The sequence below is a fragment of the Schistocerca americana genome, chromosome 8, assembly GCF_021461395.2.
Source record: "Schistocerca americana isolate TAMUIC-IGC-003095 chromosome 8, iqSchAmer2.1, whole genome shotgun sequence".
NCBI lineage: Eukaryota > Metazoa > Arthropoda > Insecta > Orthoptera > Acrididae > Schistocerca > Schistocerca americana.
The window spans coordinates 277,495,932-277,519,312 of record NC_060126.1 but is presented as its reverse complement, the minus strand read 5'-3'; the positions used below and the strand labels follow the sequence as shown (position 1 = coordinate 277,519,312).

Genomic DNA, 23,381 nt, shown 5'->3' with positions numbered 1-23,381 from the left:
AATAACATAAGGAACAATAGGCCTTCGTTTGAAGAAAAAAGTTTAAGTTCATGACTATCCCTATCTCACTGAAATGGTCTAGGCAAAAAATTCAAAATAAAATGAATACTCAATATGTCAATCGCAAAATATTTTTAAAGAAAAAATGGTTTCTTTGCAAAATGAAGCCTGAAAAGAGGGAAGAAACTGAAAATTGAAGTAACTGCTTTAGTAACAAATTTCTAGCAAACAAATGAGTACGAACATCAGATCACTGAAATTGTGTCCCTTGGTCTCCAGACACTGTCTCCATAAATTATCCAACTGGCTAACATTCTACTGCCACTTTGGGGCACCACTATCCAGCTCTTATCCTGCCCACAGCATTGTCTTCATCAAACCCTCATACAACCTAGATCTTGCCAATCTCATCTTTTCAACTTGCTACATCCCCCAACATTCCCTACCAACACTCCATTAAATACAGAGCCAAAAGAATCCCAGAACACTGTTGTTAACTTTTCCACCAAAATCTTCAGCTCCATAGAAGTTTGTCCTATCCAAAGGCCTCACCTTTAGCCGAACACACAACTATCCTTGTTGGACTTGTCACAGACCTACTGTCCTCCTCCTGATCCCTGCAAGGGAATCACTTCTTGGCCACCAATACCTCCAACCAAAGCCAACCTAATCCCAACACTGAACCATTCCTCTCAGAATTCATACCACCACCAAACTGTGATACTTCCCCTCCCCCTTTCCCCAACCACTCCCTGGTTCCTTCCAGAAATTCCTTACCTCCATCTTGGCCTCACCATCCTTCCCCAGGTCCTCTCTTAAGAACACCAATTTTTCAGAAGAAGAAGGGAAAGTGCTGCACAGCCTCAAAGCAAATCCTGACCTTATCATCTTACTTGCAGACAAAGTTTTCCACCACTGTCCTTATGAATCTCAGTGAGTACCTAGTGGAAGACCTATGCCAGTTGACTGACACCTCCATGTACAAGGGGCATTCAAATGAAACCCGGCACTGGTGTAAAGTAACGGTAATGATTTTATTAACTTAAAAATGTAGTTATACCCAGTACACATACTCAAAAATAGTCACCAAAACTGTTGGCCTATTTATCCCATTGCAACACTAGCCAGTCGATTCCATCGTTGAAGAAGCTAGTAGGCTGCTGTTGGATCCAGGCCTGGACCCAGTCTCACACTTTGTCATCTGTTGCAAATCAATGTCCGCAAATAGCTTGTTTTAGAGGGCCAAACACATGAAAGTCACTTGGTGAAAGGTCGGACTGTATGATGGATGTTCCAGCATTTCCCACTGAAACTGCTAGTGTCATCTTCACCGCTTTGGCTGTGCGGGCGAGTATTATCATGCAGGAGGATAACGCCATTGGACAACATGCCACGGCGTTTCGACTTGATGGCTCTTCTAAGGTACTGTAAAGCAACTCAATATTGCTGGGCATTGATAGTGATTTCCCATTCCAGGAACTCTACAAGCAGTGGGCCCTTGTGGTCAAAAAAGGAGGGCATCATGACCTTACCAGAACTGGTGTGTATGGCCTTTGATTTCCTTGGAGGTGGTGAAGTCGCATGTTTCCACTGCTTGCTTTCCAGTTCAAAACGGTGATGCCATGTTTCATCACCTGTGACAATACATGACAGAAAGCCATATTCCTCCTCATGATAACATTGCAGATGACTCAAAGACAGCGCCATTTGGGTATTGCACAGTTCAGTGGTCAGTTGGTGGGGAACCCACTGGGGCACAGATATTTCAAAAGTTCAAGTGTTGATGCATTATGGTGTGGGCAATGCCCACGCTAATACCCAGTAACCGATGGATCTCATCCACAATGATTCTGCGGTTGTCCAAAACTAAAGCATTCACTTCCACAACCATGTCCAGTGTGGTGACATGATGAGCCTGTCCAGGACGAGAATCATCTTCCAGTGACTCATGCCCCTCAAGGAATTGTTTGCACCATTCCACAACACTTGAATGACTCGGACTGTACTAACCATACACAGCCTTCATCTGTCAATACAGTTCACGGCCTCCAACTCCCTCCACCACCAAAAATCGAATCGGTCCTCATTGTTCCTGCTTGCTTGCTTGCATATTCAGTAGTGGACAGTAGCTTGTGTGACCACCTTCTCTTCAGCTTGAAACCACACTGGCACTATGCAACATCAAACAGTATGCAAGCGTCAGTCTCTCTACCAATAGATGGCGCCACCATACCAGCAGTTATAAGTTTGCCACCTTTCTTATAAGGCAAATGTAGGTGCACTGACCAGGTTTCATTTGAATGAACCCCATATAAACTCGCCAGAGAGATCCCATCCCAGAAGTCTAACATAAGCTCCAGTCTGTGCTTAAAACCTTAGGCCCTTCTCAGAACCTCTCCCCTGAATCCATTTCCGTCCTTACCCCTATGACATGCCACACACCCACATTCAACATGCTCCCCAAAATCTGCAAACCCAACAATCCTGGATGCTTTATTGTAGCTGGTTATTGTGCCCCCATTGAAAGAATTTGAGCCTTCGTTGGCCAACACCTCCAACCAACTGCCTGACATATACCGTCTCACATCAAAGATGCCAACCTCTTCCTTCACCATCGCCATACCATCTCCTGGATCCCTAATTGTCACTGTTGATCACAATTTCCTAACACCAACATCCCTCATACCTAGGGTCCTGCTACTACTGAACATTACGTCTCCCATTGTCCTTTTGCCTCCAACCCATTATCTCATTCCCAATACACTTTACTAACTGTATCCTAACACAAACTACCTCTCCTGTGAAGGGAAGCTATACAAAGAAGTCCAAAGTGCAATCGTGGGCACCCGCATGGCACACTTGTATGTGCCTTCTAGAGGAAACCTTCCTAGCCTTCCAAAACCACAAACCCCTGGTGTAGTTCAGAGTTATTGATGATACCTTCATGATTTGGGTGCAGGGCCAGGACACCCTATCCTCAATCCTTTACAACCTCACACCTTTTCTCCCGTTCACTTTGCGGGTCCTCCTCAATCTTGTGTGCCACCTTCCTGGATACTGACCTCCCCCTCTCTGATGGCACCGTCCACATCTCTGTCCATATTAAACCCACCTACTGGAAGTACCTGCATTTTGATAACTGCCATCCCTTTCATGCCAAAAAAATTCTCTCATATAGCCTGGGCACATGGGGATGGCATATCTGCAGTGACAGAGCTCTTTTGCCCAGTATGCTGAAGGTCTCACCCAAGGTTTCACAAATGGGCACTGTCCACCAGACCTAGTCCATAAACTCCCGTGCCATTTTCCCACACATCGCCAATCCTCCCGCCACCCCCAGGAGCCAACTACAAAGGAGTGTTCCCTTCATCACCCAGGACTGAAACAAATGAACCACGTTCTTCATCAGGGCTTTGATTGTGTATCATGGTGCTCTAAAATGAGGGAGGTGATACCAAAGATGCTTCCCACCAACCATACCACTCTAAATCCCAACCTGTTGACACAGGGATCAAATTCTTGTGGAAGACGAAGTGCAGGACACGTCCAATCCACACACCCAGCACTTATTATTCCATTCCTGTTACAGGGTTGTCCTACCCCTTAAGAGGCCAGGCCACCTGTGAAAGCAGCCACGTCATATACCAGCTCCACTGCAATCACTGCAGAGCTTCTTATACTAGTATGACTACTATCTAGCTGTCCACTAGCATGAATGACTACAGCCAAACTGTGACCAGGAGCATAGTAGACCACACTGTGCCACAATATGCACCTGAACGAAACATGATAGATTTCAATGGCTGCTCCAAGCCCAGGCCATCTGGATCCTCCCCTCCACCACCTGCTTTTCTGAACTGTGCAGATGTGAGTTATTCTTGGAACACATTCCCCCACTCCTGAAATTGTTCTTTTGTCAACCTACAGTAACCTACCCTCCCTGCACCCTCTGCCCAACAGTTTCTGCCCCCTCTGTCCTATCCTCTCCTCCCTGTGCATCTAATGGTGCATCACCATCTGCTGATGCACCTGCCTGTCTTTCCCGTTTTCTGCTCCTCATTACATCCATTCCCACCACTCCCCTCCACCTACCTGCCTCACAGCCTCGCAACACTGCACCTGGCAGGATTGTAATGCCTTCATGTAGCTCTTGCATTTGCCACCAGACAGCTCTTCTTTCCTTCTACATGTACCCTGATAACCCTCCCCCTTCCTGGCCCAATTCCAGATTGTTACTTTCATTTAATGTGACAGTTACACACCAGTCCAGGCTGCCGGAGATGGCAGTCGTGTGTGTGTGTGTGTGTGTGTGTGTGTGTGTGTGTGTGTGTGAAGTGTGCTTGCTCACATGAATGTGTGTGTGTGTGTGTGTTTTCTGTTCTCAAGAAGGCTGTGACTGAAAGCTAAATGTGTAACAGTCTTTTCATTGTAGCTGTCTGCATCTCAGTGGGTCACTTTTCTGGTGGTTCCATCTGTCCGTTTCGTAATATTGTTGTGCCACATTCTTACATTTGTAAGTCTCAATCGAAATAAAATAAAACAATTAAAGAATTATCTGTTACAAGTGTTACCATAGAAATAATGGACTTCAGTGAAAATCGCTCTTTTTACTATCCACAGTGAAGCTCAGCGATACCATTACACACATTGAATGGTACATACTGTTATAATTAATGTGGGAATAAAAAAAAAAACTGATTGTGATAGATTACTACAGTGTCTTTGCATTATATCTAATGACATGAAACATGTCTCCACGGTTCACAAAATTCAAGAAATTGTGACTGGGTTCATCAAACATACACGTTAAGATGATTTTAAAAAAATTTTGATTGTTTTGCAGGCCAATTAAAATCAACTTTTACGAAAATGATTTTAATACCAGTGCTGGGTGGTCATTCTTTGCAACTAGCTACAGAAAAACTGAGTGTGGTGGCATAGGACCAACAGTTATAAGCAGTTAACACAAAAGGAAATTTTACAAAGATCCTTAGGAAATGAAATATTATCTGCAGCAGATTACTTTGTTTTGTAATGTTAACGTCACCAAAGTTAACATTTATTTAATTTCTGAAGAGGCTGTTAATCATTCACCTCTAACCTTGCACAACACTTTACAGAACTTCAAACAACTCCTGGAACCAGAAGTATTCATTGTATTAAACCAGTTAACAGATGGAGCATTCAGTTCATTATTATTTTGCAAGTTCACCCACTGAAATCTCTATGTGCATGTAGAAGAGTTTACCAATTAGGAGATTATTTATGTGCTAGCGTGCTGTAGCAAGTCTAGTCTGCAGTTTTTGTTTGTGCCATGTGACACAATTTTTCTCAGGCCAAGGCTGCAAAGATGCAGATGTATACTTGGATACTGCCATTCACATTTATATAGTACATGCTTACTTTTCTATTCTTTCTCTTCCACAGCCCTTCATCCTACAATTTACTGACTACAACAGCTTATTGCTAGAAGTGCTCTGTAATTTGAACCTTGGCTTGTAGTTAATTATTATTTCCTTAGCATTCTCTCTCTCTCTCTCTCTCTCTCTCTCTCTCTCTCTCTGATGAAGGCATGGAACTTTTTTTTTTTCTGTGTACCGGCCACTGTGGCCGAGCAGTTCTAGGCACTTAAGTCTGGAACCACACTGCTGCTACAGTCACAGGTTCGAATACAGCCTCAGGCATGCATGTGTGTGTGATGTCCTCAGGTTAGTTAGGTTTAAGTAGTTCTAAGTCTAGGGGACTGATGACCTCAGATGTTAAGTTCCATAGTGCTTAGAGCAATTTTTCTCTGTGTCATTCATTGTATGACTACCATATAAATACATAAATTACTCCTGCACTTGATTTGTTAAATGTGATTCTGTGGATGGCAAAATAGTTTATCAGTAACATCAATTCAAACTAATTAAAAAATGTTTGACTGGTTTCTTGCAGGGTGGAAGGGAGCATGGAGTTCCAATTCTCATATCTGAACTAGACCCTGATGGACCTGCAGCAAGATGTGGCAACCTATATGTAGGTGATGCAGTGCTGTGTGTTAATAGTATTGACCTCAGACAGGTATGTCTACACCATATTTTTTATTGAGAAAGAGTTTTTAATAGAGAAAAATGATTTTATGTTTAAATGTGATAGTCTGGAAACTGAAACACTATTATTGTCACTCTCTCATACTTTGCTGTATTTTCATTCCTTATAAATTCCAGCAAGAGAATTTCAAATGGAAATTTTACGTATGAGTAATGGCAGATGAAAGGGTTGTTCAGTCACAATTAGTAACTACTGTTCATTGGAAATAATACAATTTTGTCATCACTACTGTCATGGTTTTCAGGTGCCTTCTATAGATCTCCATTGATGTCAGTTTCATGAGTCATGCACCTAATACTGAATTTGCTATACATACCAATTAAATTTGCTTATGTGGGTACCCCAATAATGAGAGGACATAGCATAGAATGTATTTTTAAGAGGTGTAACACTTCTGCTACCGTTCCCAAGTACTAAAAATTTTCAAAGTCTGATTTTTAATTTCATATTTCACCAAAATAATGGTTGTATTGCAGTGTTTTAAAAGTTATGTGAGAACAAGAACCACGATATGCCTTTTTCTTATTTTTTATATTGGGGTTGTTTTTCTTGAAGCTGTATTGCAAGGTGATGATTTGTAGTTTCCATTCTTGTCCTGGCTTTTTCTTAATTTTTATATGCTTCAAGTGAAATTAGTGATGTTATGTTCAAACAAATTTCGGGCTTGCAGCCGGTTGTCGTTCAATACTTCGCACGATATTTCAACTGGGCACCTGCCAGTCATCTTCAGGTGAGCCGTCGCAGACTGGCGAAAAAGTCCTCCGTTCCGCAATACATAGCGTACTGTAACTATTCTGCGCATGCGTCTAGTTGAACCGCACTGCCCACTGGCAGCGCCCTCGCTGGTGGAATAGCGGAACTCAGTCGCCCTTTGTGTTGCTGTTTGCCACGGCCGTCGACGCACTCTGTCGTGTTCGATTTGAGCAAATTGTGGAGATGATGGGATTCCATGCACTGTCCAGCTGGTAGCCGCTGTCACGGTTTAACAGATTTTCCACCAGTCGTATTCCTACAGATTCTTTAATAATGGAGTCCCAGAAAGACGTTGCTGTGGACAAAATCATTGTTTTCTCATACTCCATTGAATGTCCAGTAGAAATACAATGTTCAGCAATAGCGGACTTGCTTGGCTACAAAAGGCGGGTGTAACATTGAAGTTCAGTGCAGCATTCTTTCGCGGTGCGTGTGGTTTGACCTATGTAAGCCATACGACATTGACACGGTATCTTGTAAATTCCGGCCTTAAGTAGTAACAGATTGTCCTTAACTGATCCCACAAGGTCCGCAATCGTCAATGGTGGGCGGAAAACCACTTTTACCTGAAATTTTCGGAGAATTCTTGCTATTTTAAACGAAGTGTTGCCAACAAAAGGAAGAAAAGCTAAAGATTGTTCCTCTTTATTCACTTCTTGCTTCTTAGTTTTAACTGTTAGTGCCCTGTTAATCTGCCGGATGGAATACCCATTTTCACTGAATACTGTCTTTAGATGGGCGAGTTCTTGAGGTAAGCTATCCAGATCTGAGACAGTATGAGCTCTATGAACAAGTGTTCTAAGAAAACTCATGGTTTGCGATGGGTGATGGCAACTCTATGCTTGCAGGTACAAATCAGTATGAGTGGGTTTCCGGTAAACTGAATGCCCTAGAGAACCATCATTTTTCTTTCGAACCAGGACATCCAAGAAAGGCAAACAACCATCTTTCCCTGTTTCCATGGTGAACCGGATGTTGCTACGAATGGAGTTGAGGTGATGTAGAAACTCCAGTAATTTATCTTCTCCATGAGGCCACACTATGAAAGTGTCATCCACATACCACCAAAAAACTGTTGGCTTCAGGGCAGCTGATTCAAGCGCTCTCTCTTCAAAATCCTCCATAAAAAGGTTGGCCAACAAAGGAGACAGGGGGCTACCCATGGCGACACTGTCAGTCTGTTCAAAATATTCTTGATTAAACATAAAATAAGTTGAGCAAAGAGCGTGCCTGAACAAAGCAGTGATATCAACAGGAAACATGTTACCAATCAGTGTCAAAGAATCTGCAAGAGGAACTTTTGTAAAATGTGAGACCAAATCAAAACTTACTAGAAGGTCTACACTGCTAAGACGAAGAGCCCCCAGTCTATTGATAAAATCAGCTGAGTTTCATATGTGATGTGAGCACTTGCCTATGAAAGGTCTCAGTAAGGAAGCGAGATGTTTAGCTAAATCGTATGTAGGAGCTCCAATGTTGCTCACTATTGGACGCAGAGGTCAAACCACACGCACCGTGAAAGAACGCTGCACTGAACATAAACGTTACACCCGCCTTTTGCACCCAAGCAAGTCTGCTATTGCTGAACTTTGTATTTCTACTGGACATTCAATGGAGTATGAGAAAACAATGATTTTGTCCACAGCAACGTCTTTCTGGGACTCCATTATTAAAGAATCCGTAGAAATACGACTGGCGGAAAATCTGTTAAACCGTGACAGCGGCTACCAGCTGGACAGTGCATGGAATCCCATCATCTCCACGATTTGCTCAAATCGAACATGACAGAGTGCATCAACGGCCGTGGCAAACAGCAACGCAGAGGGCGACTGAGTTCCGCTATTCCACCAGCGAGGGCACTGCCGGCGGGCAGTGTGGTTCAACTATCAAGTTTTCGACGCATGCGCAGAATAGTTACAGTACGCTATCTATTGCGGAATGGAGGACGTTTTCGCAAGTCTGCGACGGCTCGCCTGAAGATGACTGGCAGGTGCCCGGTTGAAATATCGTGCAAAGTATTGAACGACGACCGGCTGCAAGCCCGAAATTTGTTTGAACAGTCAATTCGCCGGGAAAATTTTAAAATTCGCAGTGATGTTATGGATTTGTTGGAAATTAATTTCTTCAGTATTTTGATATTGGCATTATTTTATTTAATGTGAGCTAAAAAATTTTGTTTTTTAACCACACAATTGAACTTTATAATTACACTTGTATGGCTTCGTTCTAGAACTGTGTGGCTTTTTGATACAGGGTCCCGCCAAAATTTGTCACGGATATTTATAGTTACCAATACATAACAAAGATTGTATATAAGACAATGAGAACTGCAGGTAGGAATATCAGTAATGTAGGAAGAGAGAGATTGCTACTTATTGTAAACATTACACATTAAGTTGCGGGCAGACACAATTAAAAGACACTTACACATAGGCTTTAGTACCCAGCATTTGTTGGAAAAAGAGAAACACACACTATTAATTCACACTAGCAAGCAAACTCGCACACTCATAACTGTCATAGGCTGTCTTATTAATCTGTGTTCAAATGTACATAAATAACAATGAAATAATTACTTGGAACATTTCATATTATGATTAGAAAAGTATTCTTTATTCTTTTGTCAACAGCTTTTTGGATGTGGTACAGACACTTGCATAAGCATTATGTATACAACTGCTACTCAACAATGGACAGTATAATAATATAAACAAACTCTACACATGAAAATGATGAAATTAGCTGATAAATATCACTTTGCTTTGACAAATGGAGGGTCTGATACCTAACAAAATGAACTCCCATACCTCGAACTGACACCTCTAGAAACATTACTGAGGGCTATCTAAGAAGGAATCTGTGTTTGGCTGCAATAAAGTAACTTATGCGATAAGTCTTCTTTTAACACTCTTGTATAACTTTTCTATGTAATCACCATTCAGACTTAACTATTTGTCACTCCCTCAATGTAGTTATCTAAGCTCTTTGCATAAAATTCTAAGTTCCATGAATGTTTTGTCACTTACCTATATGAACTCATTGGTGGCTACTGAATGACAACCACAAAACATTTTTCCATTCATCCTTAAACTCATCATTAATGTAAAACACCTTCATTTATCACCTTTGAGCTATATACACCACAGATTTTGTGATGAATGTTAACAGGTTGAGAGTCTTTGGCCACTAAACATGGTATTAAGAAATGGATTTCACATTTGGTGGAATTTTCAATTGCAGTGCTCATTTAGAACAACTGTTGTAGTTGAACCAGCATTCATGTGACTTTATTGCTACCACAACTCTATTGTCCCCCCACTGTCTCCTCCTCCTCCTCCTCAGCTTCACACCCTATGTCAAAATGGAGGTGTTGCTTTCCAGATGTTTCTCATATGTTTTTGAGAGGCTTGGCAATGGGTGCTAGACACAAACGCACATAATTGTGTATGAGGCGTATTAGCCACTGACCCTCCTGATGATTAAAGTAAATATACTGGAAATAAATGGTGCCCAATACTAATTGTTATCTTGCAGTGGAAAAAAATCTGATAGTGACTCATTACTATTTAAACACCGTTTTATTTATATTCTATACATGCTGACTTTTAGTTCCTGAATTCATTGTCAGTTGCTGTGATTGTTGATTATACTATCTCAAGAATGATGGGGTCATAATGCTCCAGTATGTGATATTTCTTAGTAGATAAGTTCCATATCTGAAAGTCCATGAAAAGCCATTGACCTATTTAGGAGGGTGGGTTAGGAGGAACATGTAGAAAACACTGAAAGAGAGCATTTTTGTGGAGAATAAAACTGTTAGGTGAAAGGTTCAGTAATAATTCAGTTCCAGTTATTATTTTTTGGCCATGAACAGTAAGCCTGTTTTTAACAAATAACTGGAACCATTAGTTAAACAGAGAATGTAACTGCATTAAGAAATTAACATCATGGCAATGTTTGCCATAAATTTGGACCTGTTTTTGGCAATGTTTTGGTGCTTTGACATTTGAATACCATCATATAAAAGTCGGCTGTCTCACCATAACCTGTGGCATTTATGGTACTGGATTAACCATTAATTAATTAATAAATTAATTGTGTGGAATTATTTCATTATAAGCCTTGCATTGCTTTATGATCTATTGATTTTTGTCCATACTATCACTTTGCCACTGTGTCAGTGAAATGATTCATGGAAAGGTGTTTGTCTGTTTCGTGTTCTCTCCCCCTTTTGGGCATATATATATATATATATATATATGAAAGTAAATCAAAGCAGAACAAAAGTAATGAGAATAAGCAGAAATGAGAACAGTAAGAAACTTAACATCAAAATTGGTGATCATGAAGTAGCTGAAGTTAGGGAATTCTGCTACCTCCACAGCAAAACAACCCGTGAGAGACGGAGCAAGGAGGACATAAAAAGCAGATTAGCAGTGGCAAAATGGGCATTTCTGGCTAAGAGAAAGCTATTAGTGTCAAACGTAGGCCTTAATTTTTCTCCACAGACTTGGTGAGGAAAGGAATACACGGAAAACACTGACTGGAAGAAGGGACAGGATGATGAAAAATCTGTTAAAGCATCAGGGAATAACTTACATGGTACTAGAGGGAGCTGTAGAGGGTAAAAACTGTAGAGGTAGACAGATACTGAAATACATCCAACAAATAATTGAGGACATTGGTTGAGAAGAAATGGTTGGCACAGGAGTGGAATTCATGGGGGCTGCACCAAACTAGTCAAAAGACTGATGACTCAAAAAAACCACTTCTTCATCCATGATGACGTTTTTTGACATGGTGGAGTTACATTGCTGATTGGACAGTCAGTACTGGCTTGTGTATACATAAGTCACCTCCAGAGAAGCAACTGCTTTTGGTTTGGGTTGATATTCTGAGCCATGTTGCTGCTAGCAGGGCAGTAAACAAGAGGTAATATCTGCCGCAGTTTATTTGAATACAGTTAGATGCCAAAATCAAGTTATACCATGTTGTAGAACTTGTCACATCATACCCTAAAATTTTTCAAATAAAATCAGAAAATAACACACTAAACTATTTAATTCCAGAACAAATATAAAGTTAAACAATGTAAATTTGCCCAAGGAAAGGAGACAATATTTACCATATCTTACTCGTAGAAACCATCCCAGAATTTTCGAAGAGTGATTTGGGAAAACAGTAGAAAACCCAAATCAGACAATTGTGTCAAATGAAGCATGAATCCTTTATACAAGGAAAGATTTTTCTATCTTTGAATTCATTTTCATTTTGGTGGGTTACAATTGTAACATCATCAGCAAATAGACCTAAAGTACTTGTACATGGACAATAGTCTACTATTTCATTCATTCTAGTGAATTACTTTCCAGTAACACAGTGAAACGTGTCTAAAATATCACTACAGGGAAAAGAATCTTATCAGGAGAAAAGTCTAAAAATCCTGTGATTTCTCATAAGCTGTTTCGTAGATGTCCGTGGAAAATAATGGTCCCAGTGTAATGCACACTATTTTGGATATATTTCAAAACGTGCTCATCACCTAAAACATTGATCATCTGTGCCATTATTCTTTTTGAACACTGCTGTTTCTCTTAAACAAGTACACATTGTCAGGCATGTATCTCATGAGTTGGTAGGTGCACTTTGGTACCAGTGAAAGATCATTAGCTTATTAAACAGAGACCTACCGTAAGGCCTGTGAATTATCAGCACAAATGGCCTGCTTTTGGTCTAAAACTTTTCTTTGTGTATGAAAGGATTTACTTCGATATTATCTCCTAAGCATTTGAATTTCAGCTCTTGTAATGGCTTCTAAATGTGTCCCTCTACAAAAGAGCCTTCACAACTTGCCCTCATCTTTTCAGAATTCCTGCTAGTATTGATAAGTTGGTGCTCAGTCGAAAAATTGCACTCCACTGGCATTTTGGTTTTACTCATTCTTTGACTGACCTATGAATGTCGGAACAGTGACTCCATGCCTTGGATTTTCACTGTATGTGTTTCTGGAAACCCTGCTGGCTTTTTCCTGCACAAATGTAGGAAAATGATATGCTTTTCTTTATGCTGAAATGTGTTGATTTACTATAAATGTGTGTATTTGGTTCATATAGTATGGTTTATGAATGAACTTGATCAATGAAAAATTTCTTTGATAGGCTTGCCACCAAGAGGCCGTGGAAATCCTATCAGCCCAAACAGGTGATATCACTCTTGAAGTACAATATGTATCAACTGAAGACAGTGATGAAGACAACTCCCTGGGAGAAGATTTATATGGATTTCGGTAAATAACTTACTTAAAATATGTGAACTCTGTTGAAGGATAACAGAAATGTTTAGTAGATTATGTACAACAGCCATAGAAAATATTTTGACTGTATTTCTAAAACTATCTACATGTTTTTAATAAATTTAGTATTTTGTCTCTCCCCTCATAACAAAATATTGTAATATAAATACAAAATTGACCATGTATTATGCAGTAAATTTTTTAGAAGCCAGTCTCATTTATTGCCTGCTCTTCTAATTGTGGATAAATTAAATTAACTGTCAAGTACACAAACTGCATACTACTGAAATCAAATTAGTAACGCAGTAGAATATGTACCCCACCAAAAAAATCATAGACTGGCCCACTGGTAAAGATAAAAATTAGACATTTCTTAATTAATGATTCAAACAGCACTATTTCACAAATTTTATGTATACTGTTTCTTTACTGTATAATATTGACACTTGTAATTTCTTTTTGTGAGTTCATCATGCTTTCTGTTAGGCAGCACATGATCTGTAGCTGCATGCATTGCTGACCAGTACTTGCCTTAAGGAGGCAAAACATTTAGCACTGCAGATACACAGATTTAAAAGTAATAGTACACAAAACAATCGTAGCTTTTGGAGCTGTTAGTTCCTTCTGTGGTAAAGAAGAAGGGATAAGTTCTGGAAGATTAAACAGGAATGACAGAGTTTCAAGATTTTAAACATGGCTCCAGCAGCAACTGTTAAAATTCTTCACAATAAAGGATGACAGCCAAAAACAGTTGCAGGATAGAATTTTTTTATTAAAATTCTTGACCAAGGTTTCGGTACATATAAATATACCTTCATCAGAAGTAAAACTTCTAAAATTACATCATGCACTGGAGAATAATAAAACAATTATGCCAAAAGGCGTCGTCAATAATTAAAATATCATCTCCATTTGTACAACATGTGTAATGGGCACAGGATCAAAGCGAACAGTTTAACACCGTGCCTTCACACTCGTGTCTCAATAGTTCATAGGCGAAGTAACGGTGTGTCCTTCCTAGATTTATAAAATAGCATTAGCTTATTCTGGTAGTTCATCACAGAAATTAAGAAATCATTTTTATATCTCTGTTATTAGCTATATTTCCAAACAAATCATTGTAATTAAAGTACTTTCAAATCAGAAAATTGTAAACTTTTTTCCTACAACTTAAGAGCCATAAATCTACAAAATATGGCAGCGCAGTATTAGCGACCCAGAGAGTTTCTCTTTCATGGCAAAAAGCACAGTTTCCTAATAAAAGGAATTACACTGGCATTGATAAATTAGTCAAACTCTATGATGAAAAGTAAGGTTTACAAATTTATTGGACTTGAACTGCAGACAAGAAAAATTGAAATGAAAGAGATATTTTGTGAAGATGAGGGACCATCTCTTTTACATAGCTGTCTGGTTCCTGTGGAATAGAGGAAATTCTTATTATCGTTTTTTTCTTCACAACATTTACACATCAAAAAGATTGAGTGGTGACCTTGTTGGTGCAGATAAAAAACACAAGGAAGACAGATCATTGAAGTCCACAGCTTTGTAAACTGCCAGGAGCAACAGGACTTATGAAGAAATGGAGGAGCGTTTTACCATTCATCTGCTTGTTCCAGCAAAAACAGATAATTCAACCTCAGTGACTGTAAAGAGTTAGTATTGCAGTTTGATGGAAATCTGCTCCCACCATACGGAGGTGTTGAAAAGATTGATAGATGCAGTAATAATATCTTCGGGAGAAGAGCTTACTGAACAGTCGAAAATTGGGTTATAATCCACAAAATTTTGAAGCTTTTGTGGCTACTTGTTTCCAATTCCAGGGTGAAAGCCCTGCTTTAGGCACTGTATTGAGATAAATCAGCAAGCAATTCAGGTTGACTAAATAGTACCATTGTAAAGAAAAAATTGTTTGGTCATGATCTCTTGTACTTTCCTTACTGTCACCACATTTTAGTTATTTTAGAGAAGCTTTTTTTGATGCTCTGGTCCTGACATGATGCTTTCCAAAAGATTCAGAAAAAACCTTGGCAGAACACAACAGTTATATTTACTTAACTGGCAGCATTGTAGTATATGATGTTGTCTGCTTTATTGTTCTTGGATTGCTTGAACACTACTTTCCCGCACTGAAATAACAGAAAAATGGTTACAGAGAACTTTTGGAGCTAAATAACTGCTTCTAGAACAACAGGCTATTGTTCTGCATTTCATTAGTTGTAAGCCTATCCTGTTGTTTGGCAAAGGCATTCAAGATATTGATCTATTTCAAGATCATTTTCAGTTATGGGAGGAATAACTCTTTAAGAAAAATGTATATTTTTCTTGCTCAAATTTATGTACACACTTCATCATGAGGCCCTGTTAATGAGTCAACAGAAAACCATCAGAATATTGATTGGATAATTGATAATGTTGCTGTGATAAGATTTTACAACTATCTCTGGTACATAGTTCATGAATCTGGGACTCTGTCCTTAGGTATGTTGTGGCAATAATAATTACGGTAAATACAGTAAAAGCTCTGCAGCAAGCAGATGAAGCTGAACAAGATGGAAGGGAGAAAAAGTCGGCTGAACACACGTAGTCTGCTTTAAAGAGATTTTTTATTTTGTACAGACTTTGAGTTCTCATCTTCTGCCACATTTGGTACAAAATCTTTCTTCAGGAGATTGTGCATCATAACTGACTTCTGCAACAAAATCCCTGTAGCTCCTGCTTGTAACAGTGGAATTGGAAAATATCAGAAAAGAGAGTCATACTCAACCAAGATTTCAGGAGTAATCTCACAAAAGTTGAAACTGTTTCCTGTTGAAACTGTTTCCCAAACGGTTGCTGGAGAACGTATAAAGTATACAGCTGCTACCATATTCTTTCTTAGGAAAAAGAAAAAAAATCTTCAATATCTGTTTGCTCACATCATGTTTTGGTTCAATAGAAGTTGTAAATAAAAATACATTTCTGTTAGAGAAATATTGCTTATTATAAAATGATACAAAATTTTCTTGAATTTTTCACATTTTCAGGATATTTTGGAACATATTATGTGGTAAACTGTGTTCAGCATGTGTTTTTTTTTTAACAATTACTGCAATGGCTTTGATGTGTTCCCATCTATTCATCTAACAAGTAGAGGGCCACAGGCACGGAACTGACTTTTCAACCATTACACTATGCTGCCAGTCTCTAACCTATTTGGGGTGGGGGTGGTAGTATGGAAGACTTACGTGTCAATTATAAATATAAAGCGTTTGGAACAGTTTCAACCAGAATTGGTGCACACATGTATACCCACCTTAAAAAAACTTGCTGTCCGACACCCCTAGCACTCTTAGGGATGAAACGGAGAGTAGGAAAGGGGTTGGGGAGGTACTTGTGATTGTAACTCTGGAATACATGGAGAAATAAGTACACACATTAGTACCACTAGATAATTACTGTGAGGGTAACACATCCCTAAAATCCGTGTTTATGTGTTTGGTGTGAACAAATAGTGACATGTAAGCTGAAACCAAAGGCTCCATTAAATTATCATTCACATACTTCCCATGTTACCATATATATTCACTGAAAAGAAGTCCATTAGTCCCGAACACATCCTGTTTAGATAATCAAATTTTGTATTATATTAATACTGCAGTGAAATTGCAAAAGTATTTTGTGTATAATTTATATACTGAATTTGTATGTTTTAAATGATCTAAATAAACTAAATTTGGTTTTGCAATGTATAGACAGGTTTCATTGCTATTCCTAACTAATATAAGATCAAGACAAATAAATAACTGGGCAGTGGCATGTAACCAGCTAATTTTATTTAATAATCAATCAAAATGTTGTTTTCTTGCACTTACACCACTCATAGAAATAATGTCTATGATTCATTATGCATTGATTTTATCTTACTTTATTGGTGTTAAGCCAAATTTGTGTGTATTGAAAGTTTATGAAAATTGAATCAAAATTGTCATAAATTTTGAGCATATTCTCCTCTTACACTGTTCACAATTAAAGTGCATTTTCAGATTACTGAAAATACTTGTGCAAAATAAAATGTTTGGTGTACTTGTCATTTTGGATAGATAGCGGAACATGTATCACATAAAGAAGGATCACGAATTTCAGCTGCACAACAGATGTTGACATTGACCAGATAAATTATTAAACATGCATCTGAGACAAGATTATGTAACTGAGACCAAATAATCATAAGAAAATCGGTATAACAGTTAATGAAACTTCCTGGCAGATTAAAACTGTATGTTAGACTGAGACCCAGACTTGAGAACTTTGCCTTTCATGGCAAGTGCTCTGTTGATTCAGCTACCCAAGCACAACTCACAACTCACTTAATGTCTGCCCAAGGTTTGTTGGGGTTGTTTTGGGGGAAGAGACCAAACTGCAAGGTCATCGGTCTCATCGGATTAGGGAAGGACGCGGAAGGAAGCCGGCCATGCCCTTTCAAAGGAACCATCCTGGCATTTGCCTGGAACGATTTAGGGAAATCACGGAAAACCTAAATCAGGATGGCCGGATGGGGGATTGAACCATCTGCCCAAGGGCCCAGACAGTTGTAGGTAGCAAATTTTTCACTCTTGGCTACGTTTTTGTTGGGAGTCATTAACCAGAAGTTGCAACAAAGTCGCCAGTTTAGTAGAACAAGACAATAATTTTATCAGGATACACTGTTTAGAAAAGTGAGATCCCACATCCGGATTTATTATAGGTTTACTGAGAGCTAGTTACAACACAATTTACAACAAATTGTCCATGATGATGCATCATATCTTTTATATAAATTTCCTACAAAATTATGGATGATAGAATGCAAACATTGGAATAAGTTTTGCAGTCTTCAATACCAAGAGATGGCACATACATAAAAATAAGGAAGTGGAAGCTGTTGTCATTGAGATTCTGTATTCAATTATCCTTATAGAGGGTAAATCTACACAAAGTTTTAGATAGTAATTTGATGGCACTGGTTTTATCTGTGGAGAAAATACTTGTGAGTAATTTGCACTGATACAAATTTCTTCCACTTACGTATTTATCAGTTACATTTATTTCTTTTCGTCTTTCTACCAGTATAAGGAAACAGGGTCAGTTTGTAATGTGAGTGTAACCATTATTTGTAAATGAAATAAGTTTTCCTGCACAGAATATGTTTAAATTATGTGATCTCCTGCAACAGCCCTCTATAGGCATACATATTCATTGTATTTAATTATAAAAAATTAATGGGACAAGTCAAGAAAGTTTCACACAGTATGTTTCATCATTTGCTAATTGCAACAGAAATGAAATAACTTGAAAAATACCTTGTTGCAGGTACAGATTTTTTGATGATGAGGTTCTAGATGGAAGCGATCCTGTCACCCTGCATCCATTACAGAATGGTTATATCAGCTATAAAAATAATACTGATTGTGCGTTAATAACAACACCTACAGCACCAAGGACACCAGAATCACCAAATGAACAAAACAGGTGAATGCATTTACTGGCAGAAGATTAATAACTGCATTTTCATACTTACTAAAGAATAAAAGCAGACACTGAGAGTGACTGTTATACAGTAAAACTTTGTTTATACGTTTTTCAATGACTACAGGAAAAAAAATGTATAAGTGTGAAAAATGTATATATGAAATATAGCAGCATACTATCAAATTAATTCATAACATAAATGAAAAATCCAGTAAATAAAAAGATACATTCTACATAACTTTATATAGGCTTACTAGCTACCATACTGAACAAAGATATAATGAGAAACGTAAACCTCTACACAGAAGAAAACATCATTTTGTAAAAAAAAAAAAGTCCGTAATTTTTGCTTGTTTTTTCTTTGATGTGGCAATAGCTTACACTGTCCCCTCAAAATGGGATAACTCTGTCATTATTTTATCAGAAACACTGTGGCGCATCACAAATTGTTTAATTATTTATAATGCATTTACTGCATTGTTAAACATCATGGAGGAATGCTGAGGCTCTTCTGTGTGATCCTCATGATCAGTTTCGTCCTCTTCCAGGTCCTGTGATGACATTGAACTATCTCAGCGATAGTTGTGGGTTCTGTAGTGATGAGGTTTTCATCAACATTCACATAATCCTCAAATGGTGCCTGCTCTTAAAGTCGATTTCATTCTTCATATTTCAGTAAATATACTCAGTATGATCATTTCCACCAAGATCATGGACTTCATTTTCAAATCCGGTTTTTTGGAAACAGTTCCGAATGGTATAGTATGAAACTGTGCCATGAAGCTGCAGTGTAGTACAGCGCCTATCAGAAGAAGCAAATTCATTAATAATTTCTCAAAGTGTTCTTTGGCTCCGGTACCACAACATGAAATAAATGGCAAGTAAAACTCTTACTTGTGAAATGTTTATTTTCATTTCTTCCTTTTTTTCAATGTTTACACACCTGATGGCATGCTGCACAATCATTTTTCAATTATGCAACTTGAAATTATGTATTACTCCAAGGTCAAGTGGCTGGGGCTTACTCGTGCAATTCGCTGGAAAGAATTCCGTGGTCACATTTCTCAAACAGGAAGTAAGAGGAGGATGTGCTGCACACCTGTCTGCAAACAATAATACTTCTGGCCTGCTGCACCCATTTTCACATCATGTCGAAGTCAGCTTTCGAAAACTTTTGTCGTAATCCACAATATCTTGTTACTAGTGTATTTTGTGGGAAACATGACAGTGTCCTTAAAACAATGGGGCTTGACAAATTTGCTAATCGTAAGTGGGGGGAGCTTCTCGCTCCCATCACTATTAGCACATAACAGCACTGTTACACGTTGTTTACATTGTTTGTCTCCGTGGCAATTCTCGGCTTTGAATGCCATTGTGGGGTCAGGCATTATATTGTAAAACAAGCCTGTCTCATCCGCGTTGAAAATGTTTTTAGGAGCATATTGGGATGTCTGTTCTTTCAAACGGGTTTCCTTCCAGTCTCTCACTGTTTCCTGCCCTGAATGCAGGTTTGCTTACTAGTAGAAATTCCGAACACACATGCACACATGCATCTCCTTTGCCTTTGTTGCTATAGAATTTAAAGTAGATGCAGAAATTCCTAATTCCTTAGCAATGTCCACTCGCTTTCAATTACTGTTTTCCTTCACAACTCTCAAAATTTTTAGCTTTTCATCAATAGTAATGCTTTTCTTTTTTCTTCCACTCATGTTACCAGTTCTCAAAATAATTAGAAATACAGTACTATAGCCTATACAGTATGAGGTGTGATGTGTTTCGGGATTCCCGAGTGACATGCAACAATTCTTGTCCAGTTGTGCCATAGCTCAGCAGAAGTCTTGTAATTTTGGGAAAACAAATGAGTGCTATACCTACTACCAGCCTTCCCTAAGGCTGTCACCATTACCGTAATAGTAAGCTTCATGCGTTATACTGTACTTTCCAATACTGTACAGTCTCTGTATAACGTCTGGTTTTTGTGATGACTCTATAATTGCAGTTTATACTGTTGTTGTGTATCTGTAAAACAATCTCAAGCGTGTCACATTAAAAATTAAGTGTTAGTTGGATTCAGATGCTCGCAACAAAGTGATTTTGTAGTTGGCAACCGTGGTGCTGTGTTAACAGATGGAGCTTAGGCCAGTATTATACTATCAAATTTTCTTTCACAATGATCTTTGACGTGGCGCAAAAGGGGGCATTTCACTGTCATCAAATATTTCCTCAAAGTTCTTTCATAATGGCCTATAACAACTTAATACTATTCTCTGCAGTTCAATTTTACTTACTGCATCGGCAGTGTAGTGTGCTGATGTTGGCAACACCATCTTCATATAATTCAAATGTTTTGTTATGAAATGTTCATTCTATGACTATAACTAATTTACTGAGCAGGTAAGGGTTCATACAAGAATCCGTCAAGCGTAGAGCAAGAACAGCTTCAATTATTTACTTTGTGGTGAAATGAATCCCCAGCAATGAATGGTCATTGCCAACATCAACACACTAAGCCACCGATGCCGTAAGTAAAATTATACCTAGTCTGCAGTTGACTGCACTGCAGTTGCATTGTCATTGCATTTACAAGAGAAACAGAAGAAAAGGAAACATACTTGGGTGAAGCTGTGGACTTCATGGCGAGATGAAAAAGATATTTAAAAAAAAAAAAAAAAAAATTGCTACAGAAGCTGCAAGCTGAGGATGTAAAGTTGCATGAAAATCCCCTTGGGAATGGATGAGAGTACATTTCAATATATGCTCAAGAAAGAGGCTCCTCATATTATGAAGCTGAACACACTCCTGAGAAATGCTACATCCACAAAAGACAGACTTAACATAACACTGCGATTTCTAGCTGCTCTAGTTTGCAGTACTGGTATAGCACTCTAATGTTGCAGTGCACATTGACGAAAATAATACCAGAAATGTTTGAAGCTATTTATAATGCACTAGATACGTGAAGGCAAATAAATTCAATATGTACTGCAGTCATGAAGAATTTTTATTTCCATAGAAGTTGTAGATTTTCTCCTTTATATACTCGGGGGTATATCTTGGCCGTACTTCACGGCTAATAGCATCAGCAATTTTTTTATAGTTCTCACTTTTTATTCTGTTTTTGTACTCGGGATATCGTAAGCTACACAGTGCTTCATCTGCCTCAAATATTTCTATTAATTTCATTATATCTGTGATGCACCACGTAAATCTGGGAGTCATATTGATAAACATTGTGTGTCAGACAGCTGCAGCGATGCTAGTGCTCCAAGTGGTTGAGTTCTCCATGCAATAAACATAAGGTGAACACTTCCTTTGATAAGAACTCTAATGCGAGGCGCTAGAGTTGATCAAAGAAAATTTGACCAATGCCTAACTTCGACAAAGTTCCTTATTACACTATCAAATTTTATTATAGTCTAATATTGGCCTTACCAATCCACTTCTCGGCAACCAACTCTGAAACACTGCATCATAACTTGTGCACACTGTGATAATTCGTCAGGGGGGGAGGGGGGGGGGGAAGAGTATAAGTGAGAAAAACATATAAGTGAAAAATGTATAAATAAAGTTTTACTTCATATGGATTTATTATTACTGTTATTGGCAGTGAACTAATACAGGGTATTATTCTAATCACATAAGTAAGATTCTATGATTTATGATTTTTGTTGTGGCAGGTCATGACCACAAGTATTCAGCTATACATACCAGGAGTAATGTAATAGTATCTTGAAATATTATTGGCACTGTGATTGCGTGGAACTAACTTAAAAGGTATTATAAATTTTTGTCTTTTGTAGTCCTTTTACATAGCTTGAATACAAAGACTTAGTGTGAAATTGGCAAGATTTTTTGCTTTCAGTAGGTGTAATTATATAATTCTTCGATACTCCATTATTCTGCTGTCAACTGAATCCTCACCTAATTGTGCCACATCACAAAAATAGTGACAGGAAATCACAATGAACAACTGTTTGTTGATTATACATTCCAGTTACACACAATATATTATAATCTTGCCAGAAATACAATATACAGTGGCGGTCGAAATAATAGAGCCACCTCTATTGACGAGATTAAGAACTAGGATATCTATTAGTTCGCGAAATCGCCACGAGTGCCGTGTTGTCAGTCCCTTGTAGACAACATCAGGGAAGACGTTGCTGCTATCTTTAGTCGTCCGAAAGGAAGCGTTTGAGCTAGACGTGTGAAAAGAGGCATAAAGGTAAGAATCTTATGGGTCAAAATAATAGAGCCGCTTTACACATGTGCCTTTAAATTGATTTTTATGCAGTTGTTTTGTATGTAAATTGACGTGTGGTTTTGTTTACATTCGTCTAGATGGGCAGAGCAAAGCATACCAGTGAAGATGAGCGTATAGTAATGTTCCGGATGTTCAAAAGTGGGATGTCCATGAATAAAATAGCCAATGTCTTGCACGTTTCGCGAAAACGAGTCCAGAACGCCATGAGACGGTCAAAACAAACAAAGCCGCAGGTGGAGAACAGGGGGCGACCTCGTGTAACTACTCCTCGCGTAGACAGACTCATCACTAGGGAAGTGAAGAAAGACCCATTTTTGTCAACACCACGACTGAAAGCCATTTTGTTTAGCGACGAACATGATGTTCAACCATCAACCTCAACGATTCAAAGACGACTGAGATCTGCAAAATTGAATGGGCGCATTGCAAGAAAGAAGCCACATGTTTCACAAGCTAATGTTCGGAAAAGGTTAGCCTTTGCCCGGAGAA

The 23,381-nt window shown here is 38.6% G+C and overlaps 1 protein-coding gene across 1 annotated transcript in view; it reads left to right on the top strand.

The window, feature by feature from the left end:
* Positions 1 to 23,381, top strand: part of LOC124545764 — a 114,897-nt gene that overhangs the window by 71,934 nt on the left and 19,582 nt on the right. Inside the window, exons 6-8 of the mRNA XM_047124709.1 lie at positions 5,938 to 6,063; positions 13,005 to 13,132; positions 18,470 to 18,628. Coding sequence (XP_046980665.1) covers positions 5,938 to 6,063; positions 13,005 to 13,132; positions 18,470 to 18,628 — 413 coding nt within the window. The remainder of the gene's footprint in view (positions 1 to 5,937; positions 6,064 to 13,004; positions 13,133 to 18,469; positions 18,629 to 23,381) is intronic.